The sequence below is a fragment of the Gallinula chloropus genome (assembly GCF_964237585.1).
Source record: "Gallinula chloropus genome assembly, chromosome: 1".
Lineage (NCBI taxonomy): Eukaryota > Metazoa > Chordata > Aves > Gruiformes > Rallidae > Gallinula > Gallinula chloropus.
The window spans coordinates 140,993,489-141,007,940 of NC_140085.1; the positions used below are offsets into that span (position 1 = coordinate 140,993,489).

The window sequence follows — 14,452 nt, forward strand, 5'->3', positions numbered from 1 at the left end:
AGCTGCTGTGTAACACTGTGTCTCAGAAAGCTGTGCTTGTGGTCACGCTTGTCTGCTTCTGTCGCATCACTGCAGGAGAGTCCGGGGGTTGTCAGATGCTCAGGCCCAGCTGGGGTCAGAGTCCAGGAGCAGCTATCCCAGCATGGTACGTTACTGAACTGGACCCCAGGACCAATGAAAGCCTGTTCAGCCACAGAGCTGGCATGAAGGAAGAATGCAAAGAGGCAGCAGACAGGCTCACTTAAGAGACCAGAGCCCAGAAGCCTGTGACTCCACTTCTTCCTAAAGAAGCCGCATTGAAGCGCCCCATTGTTTTCCATCTCTGCCCTTCCCCAGTGTTTTTCCCTTGCATGCCAAGCTCCCAGGTTGTGCAAGCAGCTTGCTTTTACTCATTAATTCACATCAAAAGCATGTTTTCCCAACAGCCGTGTCAATTCCCTGCAGTGCTAAACCTTCACGAGCACAGGGATCATCCAAATTTACCATGATCAAAATGACCGGCTTCACTGGATTATCTTCCCAGCTCCCAGCTTTGAACACTTGGAAACACTCTGTCCCTCCCAGGTATCGGATCCACATCATGTGTCTGCAGCACACATTGTACTCTATGCCTAGGCCTACTCACCAGTGAGCTGCCACAGCGAAAGAAAGTCAAAGTTTTGGGCTTAATTTTAGTAGCTAAAAGATTTGTAATTCTTCTTCCTATGGTTTGGGATTCATGCTGGAAAGAAAACACTCTACAGATGATGTACACGAGTTCTAGCTGAGACATATTTTGGACAAAGGCATCAGTGATGGTGCTGGGAATGACCACGCAGCCTCTATATGTGCTTGTGAGAGCTTGGCCCCAGTTACCACCAGCCAAGCAACCACACATATGTGTTTGTAAAGACTCCACAAGCCAAGAGTGGTTGTTCCCAAAGTAACAGGGACACCCATTTCCTTCCTTATCCCCACCTTTCCCACACACCAGCCACAGGCAGACTGTACTTACAAAGGGAGTGAGGCCGGCAGTCACAGAGTAACAAAAAGGAAACCTCTTGCTGGCATCTGTTGCAAGAATGCCTTTAGGGAAGGAGAAACCCCGGTCCCAGAAAGCAGCTGTCAGTCCAGCACTTACTGCTGCTTCCCAGTACTAGCTTTCCCTTTCTTCCCCTCACATGTAACTGCTTTCTTGGGTGGGTTTTTTTTTCCCTCCTCCCATTTTATTCGCAGCTGAGGCACTCGTTGCTCCACTCCACTCCACCCAACCCAACCCACCCTGAGCCCATCTGGGGCCATCCTGCTGGGAGGCCAGGCCACACCGCGGTGGCTGCTCAGCTCACGCTGGCTCTGCCACTGACTGGGCACAGGCAGGAGGGTCGCTGCTGCCACCAGCCTGCAGACTGCATGTCCCCAGTCCCTCCTGAACACTGCCACCTACAGAGGCATGGAGCAGGAAGGATGCTATCGGACCGGTTGTGCAGCTACACTTGCTCCTGCCTCTCAACTTCCCTCCTCTCTATTTTGCCCCACTGCCCTGCTCTGGCACAGGGAGCAGCTCCTCTCTGCCAGCAAGGTCTAGCCAGAGATAGATTGGGGAAGTCTCACTTTCACAAACCCTGGAACTCATGGTGGGTTTTAACCAGCTCACTATCTGTTGGAAGGACAACACAGCAGGGCATAAGCCACCCTGGAGGTTTCTGGAATGTGTTGATGGTAACTGCCTGCTCCAAGTGATAGACGAACCAACCAACAAGGAGAGCTGCTGTGGTGGACCTTGTTCTCCCCAGCAAGGGGGGGCTGGTGCAGAACACAAAGCTCAAGAGCAGCTTTGGCTGAAGTGACCACGAAACAGAAGAGTTCAAGATCCTCAGGGCATTTCAAGATCCTTGCTATCCTGGACTTCAGGAAAGCAGACTTTGGCTTCTTCGGGGATCTGCTTGGCAGGGTACCGCAGGACAAGGCCCTGGAAGGAAGAGGGGCTGGAGACAGCTGGTTAGTATTCAAGGACCACCTCCAAGCTCAGGAGCGATGCCTCCCCACAAAGAGGAAGTAAGGCAAAAATGCCTGGACACCTGCATGGATGAAGGAGGAGCTCCTGGGCAAATTCTAACACAAGAATGAAGCTTATGGAAGGCCAGGCAGCCTGGGAGGAACACAGAGAAACTGTCCGAGCAGCAAGGGATGAGGTTTGGAAAGCTGAAGCCCTGACAGAATTCAATCTGGCCAGGGGCATCAAGAGCAACAGGAAAACTTCTATAGCTACATCAGTGATAAAAGGGAGAGAAGGGGAAATGTGAGCCCCCTCTGGAAGGAAACAGGAGATGTGGTTACCCAGGATCTGGAGAAGGCTGAGGTACTCAGTGACTTTCTTGCCTCATTTATCTCTGGCAAGTGCTTGAGCCACACCACCCAAATGGCAGGAGGCAAAGGCCGGGACTGGGAGAATAAAGAACCACCCACTACAGGAGAGGATCAGGTTTAAGACCATTTAAGGAACCTGGAGGTGCATGAGTCCATGGGACAAGATGCACCTGCATGTCCTTGAGGGAACTGGGGAATGAAGGTGCTGAGCTACTCGAGCTACTCCAACCTATTTGAGTAGTCATGGCAGTGCAGTGAAGTTCCCACTGACTGGAAAGAGAAAGAAATGCAACCCCCATTTTTAGAAGGAGAGAAAGGAAGACACAGGGAATGACACAGGGAGGTGACTGGTGGCAGAAAACACATCTTAAGGGCAAATCATGCCTGGCAAATTTGGTGGCCTTCTATGATGGGGTCACAGCACTGGCAGATAAGGGAAGTGTGACACACACAATCTACCTGGACTCGTGCAAAGCATTTGCCATTATTGCACAACACGTTTGTCTCCTAATTGGAGATATGGATTTGATGGAAGGAATTGGGTAGATGGTCACTCTCAAGAGTTGTGGTCAATGGCTTGATGTCCAAGTGGAGATCAGCGGTGAGTGGAGGTCCTTGGGGGTTGGTGGTGGGACACATACTGTGTAACATCTTTGTCAGACATGGACAGTGGGATCAAGTGCACCCTCTGCAAGTTTGTCAACACCACCAAGCTGCGTGGTGCAGTCGGCAAGCTGGAGGGAAGGGATGCCATCCAGAGGGACCCTGACAGGCTTGAGAGGTGGGCCTGTGCAAACTGCATGAAACTCAACAAGGCCAAGTGCCAGGTCCTGCACATGGGGCAGGGCAATCCCAAGCACAACCACAGGCTGGGCCGAGAAAGGATTGAAAGCAGCCCCAGAGGGAAGGATTCGGGGCTGTTCGTGGACAAGCAGCAAAACGTGAGCCGGCAAAATGCACTTGCAGCCCAGAAGGCCAACCGTGTCCTGGGCTGCATCAAAACCAGTGTGTCCAGTAGGTGGAGGGAGGTGATTCTGCCCCTCTGCTTTGGTGAGACCCCACCTGCAGTACTGTGTCCAGCTCTGGGGTCACCAGTACAATAAAGACATGGAGCTGTTGGAGCAAGTCTGGAGAAGAGACATGAAGATTATCAGAGGTCTTTAGATGAGAGGTGATCCAGCCAGAGTTGGGCCTGTTCAACTTGAAGAGAAGGCTCTGGGGAGACCTTATAGCAAGTTGCCTTGAGAAGTTGCAGATGTCCCCTCCCTGGCAGTGTCCCAGGCCAGTTTGGATGGGACTTCGGGCAACCCGGTCTAGTGGAGGGTGTCCCATGGCAGGGGTGTTGGAAACAGACAATCTTTGAGATCCCTTCCAACCCAACCCAGTCTGTGATTCTATGATTGTAGCACCAGCCAGTGGGAGCACGGAGAACTACAACAGGTCATGCAGAAACAACATAACAGCCAGCTGGTTATAGGTTGGTTTAAGTCTCCATTGGAGCCCATGTGTGAGCGTACAAGAGGGGTAAAGACAGAAGGCCTGGTTATGGCTCTTCCTCTGGAACTTCACTTTACCAACTAGGGAAAAAGAGTCATACTAAGGCACAAGCACATACCTTAAAATGTGAGGCCAGGGCAGCAAATGGCCTGTTACATTTGCTCATCTAGGCAGAAACAAAAGCCAGGCTTGGACTATTTGCTTGCCACAGCAAATCAGTGTTCAGCCACTCTTCTTTTTTTTTGGTGGGGGGGAGGCTGAAGGGGAAAGGTTTTCCTTGCTACTTGTTAAAGTGTTGCCAACTCTGCAGCAATGATTTACTCCTGATGGACACGGTGCTGCTGTTCAGACTGATGAGTTGAACAACCTGCCAGACACAGAGGGTAAAAGCCCTGAATAAATCACAACAAATGGAAGTACTGTTAGCAGTTTCATAATTTAATGAAAAAGTACTTGTAAAAAGGGGACATCTGAAAAAGACCGAGTCCATCTTGGAAAATTGAATATATATATATTTATATATATAAAACAAAATGCAAAAACACAAAAAAAAAGAATTTGACAAATAAGGTTAAGAGGTAATACTTCAAACAGTTAGCCACTGAACACACAATAAAAACTAGCAAATGCACTTTGGGGACAATACTTGAGAACTACATAACCAAGGGCTCCTTCATATATCTATTAAAATCATGTTAAAATTAGCAAAACCGTTGCCCAGACTGGAAGCAACTGAATGAATAACCCCAGAAGAGCAGAAACGCTGAGTTTTGCTGAAGCACCATTTTCCCCTCTCTTCTGTCATAGGCTTCCAGCCACAGAACCACCACCCCACCACCCCCACTACCTCTTTTGCTGACCCCTCCCAGAGAAGCGTTCCCAAATTAAGCTTGGTAAAGTTTCCTGACCAGTGAGAGAGGATGACTAATAAATAACGAAGGAGAACTAGAGAATCAGAACCGGAATACAAATGAACAGACATTTGTTTACTTATTCTGAGTGACCCATGGCTTAGAACACAAAGCATTTCCCAGTAAAATAAAATATGTGGAAACCTAAAATGCTACTGTATATTTACACCAAAAGAAATCATTTTGGAAGATACAGCTCTAGAAAGATCAATTACACAAATATACATAAAATCAAGAAATTAAAGAAAAAACAACCCAAAATTAAGATGCATGAAGCAAACAGAGCAAAAATGCCAAGTATACTTTCTCTTTTTTCTTTTTATTTCACTACTGAAAAGTCCTCCAGCCCCTGACCTGTTAGTCCTGTTGCAACTAGGGAGATTTCCAAGTTTAAAACCAATCCAAAAATGCCATTGCCATTTCCCAAGCTAAAAGCAATAAATTAAGATTATGAAGAAAACCAGGTGGTTGGTTGGATTCTGCATAGTCATCTTCACGCTGGGAGGGGAACACCTTTTGTTTCTAGACAAAAGGAACCCTCAACGGAAAGGAGCCCCATGATGGGGAACCTAATGGCCCGTGTCAGCCAGTGATAGGAAGACGGAGGAGGATGGTGGGTGTTTATGAAGCCTACAGCATTTCAGAGAGAAACCAGTGCAGCTACTCTGCCGATCGGTACACCACGGTCTGGAAAACAAGAAGTTTGTCTGCCTTCAAACAAAACTCCCCTGCCAGTGACGCGAAGAGAAAGGGACCCCTCCTCTTTCTCGCTTCCTCAGGGTGGGCTGGAATTTAATCGCCGCATAACGACTGCTGATATTGAAAGGGCATCCAATAAAGTGTTTGTTAGTTTGGGAAACAGCAACTGATCCAGAGGTTGAAAAGCAGCTTAATAAAATAATAGATTTTTAGCAATTAAAAGAAAAAAAAAACCAACCCAAACATTCTCCAATTGATGACTGGCTAAAAAATTTTACAGCCCTAGATGCCAGAAGTAGGGTTCCTACGCCTGTACTTGGGCAACGAGGGCTGAAAAATTCGTGCCTGCATAAAAAGTTTGGACAAAAATGATTTCTAATCCAGCTTGTTTTAAAAACACCAGGTACAAACACCTCTGGAGGCGAAATCTCAGTTTTCAAGAGGAACCTGGCATCACCGGTGATTGCCTAAATTTAAGTGTCAAATAGCCTTTTTCTTTGAAGTAGTACATCTACTTTTGTAAACACTATCCACAAAATTAGCCATCTGTACTTGTTAGCTGGGTAAAATATTTACAAGTGCATCCCACAACAAGCAACTATGTACAGAGATTAAAAAAAACCAAGTACTAGAAGTTGTATATTTACAAAATAAGCAAACTATTGTGAAGAGAAACAACAACCTTCAGCAAGAGCAGGGGGAAGGGGGGGGCACGTCTAGAGGTCAGCGAGTTTGGCAGCGCCAGCGACGCCTGCTTCCACCCTCCGCAAGGAGCCTGCAAACGCCGCTGCGGTTCAAAGCCTCCCGGCAGAGCAGAGGAGGATCGTCACTTAGTAGTCACTTTGGGGCCTGATCCAGCAGAGCACACGGAGGCGCGCTCAGAGATCCCAGCGCAAACGTTCCCGGGGAGGGTGGAGGGGGGCGAGAGGGGGAACCAGCAGGACTTTTCACGTGCTTATAGCCTCCCAACACATCCGCCAAGCGCGGTGCTGGATCAGAGCCATACTGCAGGTGCTGTAAGAACGCAGCTTCAGTGCCTCTGTTTGCAGCCTCCTGCACCACGTCAGAGCAGCGCAAGGGCTTCTTTAACACCTGACCACCACCGCAAGCTCCACGTCACAGGAACGCGTTGCCTGGCGCATAAGCTGGCAGGAGGGAAGCAGCTTCCTGGGTTTACACACGGATTAACTGCTTCCTGCTCTCCCAGATGTTACCCACTCATACAACCCAGCCATTTCCACAACACCTTGCAACAACACAGTTAACCTTGAGAAGGCTGCAAGCCAATTCACAGTTGAACAGAACTACTCTGATTTCTCTCCCCTCCCCCCCCACACTCCCCTAACTGCAACTCTTCCTAACATAGGTCCTGGACTATTTTCTGGAACCTTCTGATGCTGAGCTTTGCACCGGTACACTGGAATACACAAAGGCTGAGTTACCCCGTGGGGGCTTCTAATCACCTTTGTACCGAACTGTGAGAAATCATGTTCTTTTTGTTTCTACTGTGACAATCTCTTCCAAAGTCCTTACTGGGGCTGTCTCTCTCCGAGCTACTTCGCCTTAGCCTCACTTGCTCCTTGTTTTCATCGCTTTCTGCTTCAGAGTCACTCAGCTCTAGGTCAGGACAGTACCCGTCGTTGTCCTGGTACGGAGCGCCCTCGAGCGCCTGCTTGCTCCACAAGCGATCTTTCGTGGCGAGTCTTCTGGTGGGCTTTTCACAGCACCGCAGATCTTCCGTGGTCCTCACCAGGCTGTTGGTAGCCTCTTTAAAGGACCGGCTAAAATGTTCTATGGTGGATTTTCGGAAACTGCTCTGGCTGGCCAAGTGGGCCGTGAGCATGGGCTCTTGCTCATAGGGTGTCTGGCTGGAGCTGTCTCTCTGGCTCACGTCTCCCGCCCTGCCCATCAGGCCGTTGGACTTGGCTGCCAGCCTCAAGTTCTCCTGCTGCACCCGCCCATTCCCAATGGAAGACTGTCCGTGCAAAGCAGCCTGGAGCGCTAAGGGCTTCCCAGACGATTGGCCCCGGTGAAACTCTGGCATCTGCATGGGGCCAGAATCCTTCAGCTCGCTGCGGGGCTTGCCCATCCCCGCCAGCAGCCCGTTACTTCTGCTGTCGTGCTGATACCTGGAGTAGGATTTCGCTTTAATTTCGTAGGATTCCTTGGACATGGGCACGCTCCGTTTGCTGTACACAGTGCTGTTGTTGTCAGGGGAGAGCGGTCTGTTGCCAGGCTTCAGCGAGTTATTTTTGCAGTCTCCTAGTGCTGATTTGGGCATTTTTAACTTCAGGGTGATCCTGGGAGGTGGGTAGAACAGCGTGTTCTCTAGTGCACTTGTCAGGGTATGGCCTACAGGAGAAAAGAGAGAGGCAAGGGGGCAGAAGAGAAAAAAGGCTTTTTTAAGAGAGGAGTAATCCCTTTGTTTTCTGAACTAGTTTTACAGTCCATTAGAAGGTCATTCAAGAGTAAAAAGCATTTGCTAACAATTAGTGTGAAATTATTTTAGGACATTAAAGAGAAGTTGGGATAAAGAAAACTGTTCCAAATTATCCACCATTTCAGAATTTAGGTAAGCATTTTAGCATTTCCATTAAAAATAACAATGTACCCTTTTCACAGGGCTTTAAGACAGTGAATTGAACCAGTTTTGAGATGTGACTGAAGTAGTTCCAACAAAGTTATAAAAAAAGGTTCATATTCAGTTTAGGATGGAGAAAAAAAATCACCCCATGATTCAAACTGAGTTTCAATTTGGACTCTGCTCAACTCTCTGCTTTGTATTATAAAATTCTCTACACTTTAAAAATCTCTGCACCCCAGCATATTAATCTTTATGATATTGTACACATGCAGCACAAAGGCAAAGTAGCTATCAAGCTATTGTGATAAGCATTAGAAAAACACGTGTATTTGTAAAGCCATAAACCACATTTTAATTGGTATCTCCACTAAAATGCATTTACACAAACCCAAAATGCTTTAAGAGTACTGGTGCTTCCTCAGAGCATTAGTCTGATGTAAAACAGTTTAAAAACCCAACACCTTGTCAGTACTAACTAAATCTATCTGTTCCAAGGGTAGGGGGAAAAAAAACCAACCCAAAACACAAAGATGTGACTCTAAATTGATACTGAAAAACCTTGAAAGAACAAGACACCCTTCATTTCACACTGAAGAAACAGCTGCCTTCCCTACTAACACACACACACACACACACACGTATCTGCACCGTAATATATAACCTCTTTCCAAATGTTGGGTTCCCCCTTTCAGGACAGTCACTACACCAACGAAGGGCAGAGCGGGTTTTGGTACATCAGCACCCCTAAGCAGTTACTATTCACTATTAAAACCCGAGTACTTAAACTCTTTTTGAAGGAAGGGAGAGTAACTGCAGACTAAGAAATGCCTCTTTGCACTGTTCATAAGGCATGTGCGGCATGTGAGGAGAACAGCAGCAGCGATTCCTATCAGTCACTCTACTCTTTTGCCTGAAGGAACCAACTACCTGGCAGCAAGCAAACACCTTCTCAGCTGGAGGACTGGGGAAACAGGACCACAAACCAGCAGCCAAGGAAGCTAAAACGTAAGAGATCGCCACCAGCTCGCTTCTGCTATTGGGGTGCCTTACTAATTGATAAGGAATATACCAGAAACAGTCATAATAAATACTTAAGTGAGTATTAAGAGATTAAAGCATTTTGTGTATGCTGTTCCTTTTGTTGACCATTTACCTGAAGAAAGATTTTAAAGGCTGATTTACAATGTGAAAAACACTAAGCAGGAACATAAAGACAACACATTTTTCCAGTCAAATACAGATAGAATTTGTAAATATTTTACATTTATAGGCTTACCTGCAGCAATTTCCTGATTAATGAGCTGAACTTGCAAATTGAAGACCTGTTCATGTACTTTACTGTGAGACAGCTTCAGCTTCTCTCTCCTGCTTACCATGTAGCAGAGATTTCTTACCTACAGAGGGATACCAGGAGAATTAAGACGCAGCAAGAAAATAAATCCTGATAGTTCTAAAAAGCGCATCAACAACAGAATTAAAACAATGTGTGCAAAATCCCTTGACAAAGTTCTTGAGAATATTGCTGAATACACATAACTATATTAAAAAACAACCTGGACTTTTAAAAAATCGCTAATTTAATGAATTCCTTGACTATTCTGCAAGACAGCAGAACACACTTTCCTCTATAGGAACTGCGAGTGATCATAAAATTCCAGTCAAAAGAAGTGTAAATAATTTCTAAGGCTTGCTTCTCTGTGAGCCTGTTTCTACTGTGTACAATGTCAGGGGCATTACTGCAGGCAGGGCTGGATTGTCCCAGCATTCCCCTGCAAAGTGGTTCAGTGAATTATTTTTTAACAGCTAAACTCTGTTTGTTTCTCCTAAAATGATCACGTTATAAAGCAGTACTCTTCACAAAGCCACCCAAGAGAGAGCCAGCCCGTCTGGACCAAAACTAACATGTAGGTCACCTCTAGAGTAACGCTCTGGCTTCTTGCACAACACACAGGCTTTGGCTGACCCGTTCATCAGTTTATTTTCAACTCTGTTGCACTGACTCATGAGATTCAACAAGGGCAAGTGCAAGGTCCTGTACGTGGGTCAGCACAATCCCAAGCACACCTACAGGCTGGAGGATGAGCTGATTGAGTGCAGCCCTGAGGAGGAGGACGACTTAGGGATACTGATACATGAAGAATTGGATACATCCAACTGTATCCTGGGCTGCATCAAAACCAGCACGGAGGGAGGTGATCTTCCCCCCTGCCCCGCTCTGCTCTCCTGAGACCCCACCTGGAGCACTACGTCCCTGAACAAGACAGACCTGTTAGAGCAAGTCCAGAGGGAGGTCACAAATGATCAGAGGGCTGAAGCACTCCCTGTGAAGACAGGCTGAGAGTTGGGCTTGTTCAGCCTGAAGACGGGAAGGCTCTGGGATGACCTTGTAACCTTCCAGTACCTAAATGGTGCTTTTAAGAAAGATGGAGAAGGACAAGGGCCTGTAGTGACAGGGACACTACAGTCAGTAGGACAATAGTTTGAAAGAGGGTAGGTTTAGACTGGGCATAAAGACGACACTTTTTACAATGAGGGTGCTGAGGCCCTGGCACAGGCTGCCCAGAGGACCTGTGGCTGCCCCCTCTGTGTCAGTGTCCAAGGCCAGGCTGGATGGGGCTTTGGGCAACCCGGTCTGGTGGAGGGTGTCCCTGCCCATGGAGTGACTGTTGGAACTAGATGGTCTTTGAGAACCCTTCAAACCCAAACCAGTCTGAACCTTCTATGGTTCTAGGATTCAGTTCCACATAATTCTATTTTCACTATTTGAGTTCACAGCAGTATTTCCACCTAATCTAATAGAAAACAGGAAGAAGCACTGAAAGTTCTTGATAAACACAGAAACAGCGTAGGGGGTGACTGACAAGTATTTGCCAAACATATTTGCTCCAGTACTGGAACCTCTCTCCCCAAAAAGGAAATTCCAAGATTCCCAAATTCACATTCATCCCAAGGTGTAACTGAATAGAAAACCTTGTGGCACAAAGAAGCTCAGAACCTTTGAGATGGATATTTCAAACTATGAATTACCTCTATGACAAGTAAGCACATCAGTTTCAACAGTATTTGATACAAACCCACCACTTGTCAAACAAAAAGTAAAAGCTCAAAACATTGTTTTGAAAGAAAAAAAACCCCAAACAACCCACAACTCAAAATCCTAACCCTCCACTCAAAGTGTGTTATGGATTTTTAGTTTTTTTCTTTTCATTTAGGATTCATATCCAAATTGGTCGTGGAAAAGGAGATCCAAGATTGACTATAACTAGATTCAAGACAACAGTTATACCAACCACCTCCCAAGCACAAAATCCTGGCTCCCACACTCATCTTTTATTTTCACATTGTTTTCTCCCTGATGCTGTTTTCCCTTTTCTTACAAAACTTTTTCATCTCTTCTGCTTTTCCTTCCCCTCTTCAGTGTCTCTTCCCCACATCATATTTAGCAGATCTACTTTGTTTTGTACCTTTTTTATATTCACTACTTATCTCGGAGGACTTCAAAACCGCAGGTGACCACTACCCAAGAGGCCAACCTAAGGGGCTGCTTCTGAGTGGCAACAAGACCAGCACTTTTTCCCATCAGTGCCAGAAAAAGGCACTCTGATAATAAAATAGGCACGCTCCCTAATATAATTCTGCTCTGAATTTTGCTGGAGGACTCTTTTCAACCTACCAGCTAGCTGGCAATCTGAGAAGAGTGCAGCAAACTACTGATAAATCATTTCCTTTTCCTCCTTCTCAGTAAAACCACAAGTGGTGGTGGATTCAGTGGGTTATTTTCAGACCACTAACCAACCGTACCACCACCCAAGGCAGCTACATGAAGTGAAAGCATCTAGGTCAAGAGAGTGATGAGTGATTCAGCCTGTCCACTACCTGGGGCTAGCTGACACCAGCGTGCTGGTGAGGAAGGGAGGTAAGACTCCAGAGTCAGAGTCGCTCCAGAGCCACGAGAAGTGGCATGAGTACAGGTCAGCATTCTTTTGTGTGGGGAAGCAATAAGTCACCATGGAAGTTAACCATCTACAGCTTTGCCTGCTGCCCACAAGGGATGAAAGCCAGAAGTTCTGCTTTAATCTATTTTTAGGATTCTCCAAAAGCTTAACGCACACTCAAAGAATACTTACCGCTTTGCCTAAGCAAGATGTTTTTTCCAAACCCAGAAATGGCTGATACTTACCATGCTATTGTAACCATTACAAAATGCCTTTTTAAGTATAAATCCAGAGTCCCTCCATCTCAATGCACAAAGTGGGGCACTCAAATCTGTTACGCCTGTCTCACTCCTTCAGTGTTCACATTTTAATGAAAATAACATTTTTTGTGATTGAATCTGTATCACTACAGCTGGTTCAAATAAGTTTACTCAATTGAAGCTATTATCAATCAATTAGCAAATATATCCAGTTTGCACTGAAGCAAACATCTTAAAATGCATAAAGGTGTAACCTCCAAGTTAGTCATGGATCATTCCTTTTATACTGGCTTTCTTGCTGGACTGAGAAGGAACAGTTCCTAAAAGTCTCTGCAGCAGACAACGCATCATCATATCAAAAGGTTGGAGTTACAGCCCCTAATCTTTTTTAAAAATTTACTTAAAAAATAAATTACCCTGTGCTTCCCCCATGCCCACTTTTTTCCATGACCAAAGACCTTGCTCACCTGCAAACAGTTTTTCAAGACTTTACCAGCTAAATCCTTACCCTCTCTAGGTCCTGCCTCAAATGCATGAACATCCTCATGCGAGTATGAATGCTGTCTTCTTTCGGCTGCACCAAGCCATTTTCTTCATCCTCCTTGGGAGGAAACAAGGGTTTGTTAAAGTTACTTTTTCGCTTTAATTTCCAGTAATTGTAGATGAAGTCTACAGCAAGTTTAGGAAGGCCCAGTTCTGCTGCCACATCCTCCACTTTAACTAGTGAGTAAAACTCTTCTTCCAGCTCTCGGAGTTTCTGGGCTCGCAGACTGGTTTTCTCGCTCTCAGTTTGCTTCTGGTCTGACACACTCTTGGGGTGGTCATCAACATCAGGCAATGAATTCTGTTTGTTCTTGCTGTGCTTTAGGCAATACGACTTGAACTTGACCTCGTCCCCATCATCCAGGATAGTCTTCATCTCTAAGCTATGCTCAAAGGCACAGGTGACATGAAAGGCAGTGATGCAGCTTTTCACAGAGCACTAGAAACAAAATAAAACAAAACCTCTCAATCACTAACAGTCCCAACAAACCAGGAAAAAAAGAGGACAGAATCACCTTAACTACTTAACAGTGCATCCCTGCAAAACCATATTCACAGATTCACAGAATCGTAGGGGTTGGAAGGGACCTCCAGAGATCATTGAGTCCAACCCCCCTGCCAAAGGGTTGGACTCAAAGCAGGTTCCCTAGGACAGGTCACACAGGGAAGCGTCCAGATGGGTTTTGAATATCTCCAGAGAAGGAGACTCCACCACCCCCCTGGGCAGCCTGTCCCAGGGCTCTGTCACCCTCACTGTGAAAAAGTTCTTCCGTATATTGATGCCGAACTTCCTCTGCTCTAACTTGCAGCCATTGCCCCTTGTCCTGTCTCCACAGACCATTGAAAAGAGGCTGGCCATTTCCCTCTGTCTCCCACACTTCAGATATTTATAAACATTAATCAGATCCCTTCTCAGCCTTCTTTTCTCAAGGCTATAGAGCCCCAGTTCATTCAGCCTTTCCCTGTATGGGAGATACTCCAGGCCCTTAATCATCTTCATAGCCTTCCACTGGACTCCTTTCAAGAGATACCTGTCTTTCTTGTTCTGGGGAGCCCAGAACTGGACACAATACTCCAGGTGGAGCTTGACCAGGGCAGAGCACAGGGGGAGGATCACCTCCTTCGACCTGCTGGCCACGCTCCTTTTAATGCACCCCAGGATCCCACTGGCCTTCTTGGCCACCGGTGCTCATTTCCTAACCACTGTTAAAAATACCTCTTGATCTCTTTGAAGTTGGCAGACAGTGTCCAATGGAAGGACCTTTCTGTCTCAGACAAACTCCTAATCTCTGTGCTAGTGAACTAATCTGACATTAAACAGCTGTGAAGAAGCAGGCACATATCCAACAGTTACTGGCAGGATAAAGTGACTCTGAACAAGGAAGAAACAAAATGCAAACCCTGAATTTCCCTCCTCACAGACTCAAGAGTTACCACCAGACAAGCACGTACCTGAATGCAAGCACCAGTTTTCAGTTTGCATAAACTACACACTAGAGCCCATCGACTTGGTGGGATGTGAGACACCTTTGTGATTGGCTCCATCCTTTCTGGGCAAGCAATACTAACCTGTAAGCAAAAACAAACCAAACAGCACAGAAAGCAGTTAGAGGCAATAAAAACAAGCTCTCCATTAATAACTGAGAAGAAGTAGGACCACGTATTCATCTCACCACA

The 14,452-nt window shown here is 46.3% G+C and overlaps 1 protein-coding gene across 1 annotated transcript in view; it reads right to left on the bottom strand.

Moving 5' to 3' along the window:
* Positions 1–6,855: 6,855 nt before the first annotated feature.
* JADE3 (jade family PHD finger 3) overlaps positions 6,856–14,452 on the bottom strand; it is a 33,192-nt gene continuing 25,595 nt past the window's right edge. Inside the window, exons 7-10 of the mRNA XM_084276755.1 lie at positions 14,228–14,344; positions 12,741–13,214; positions 9,314–9,431; positions 6,856–7,805 (exon numbers count right to left, since the gene is read on the bottom strand). Coding sequence (XP_084132881.1) covers positions 6,913–7,805; positions 9,314–9,431; positions 12,741–13,214; positions 14,228–14,344 — 1,602 coding nt within the window. The 3' untranslated portion in view covers positions 6,856–6,912. The remainder of the gene's footprint in view (positions 7,806–9,313; positions 9,432–12,740; positions 13,215–14,227; positions 14,345–14,452) is intronic.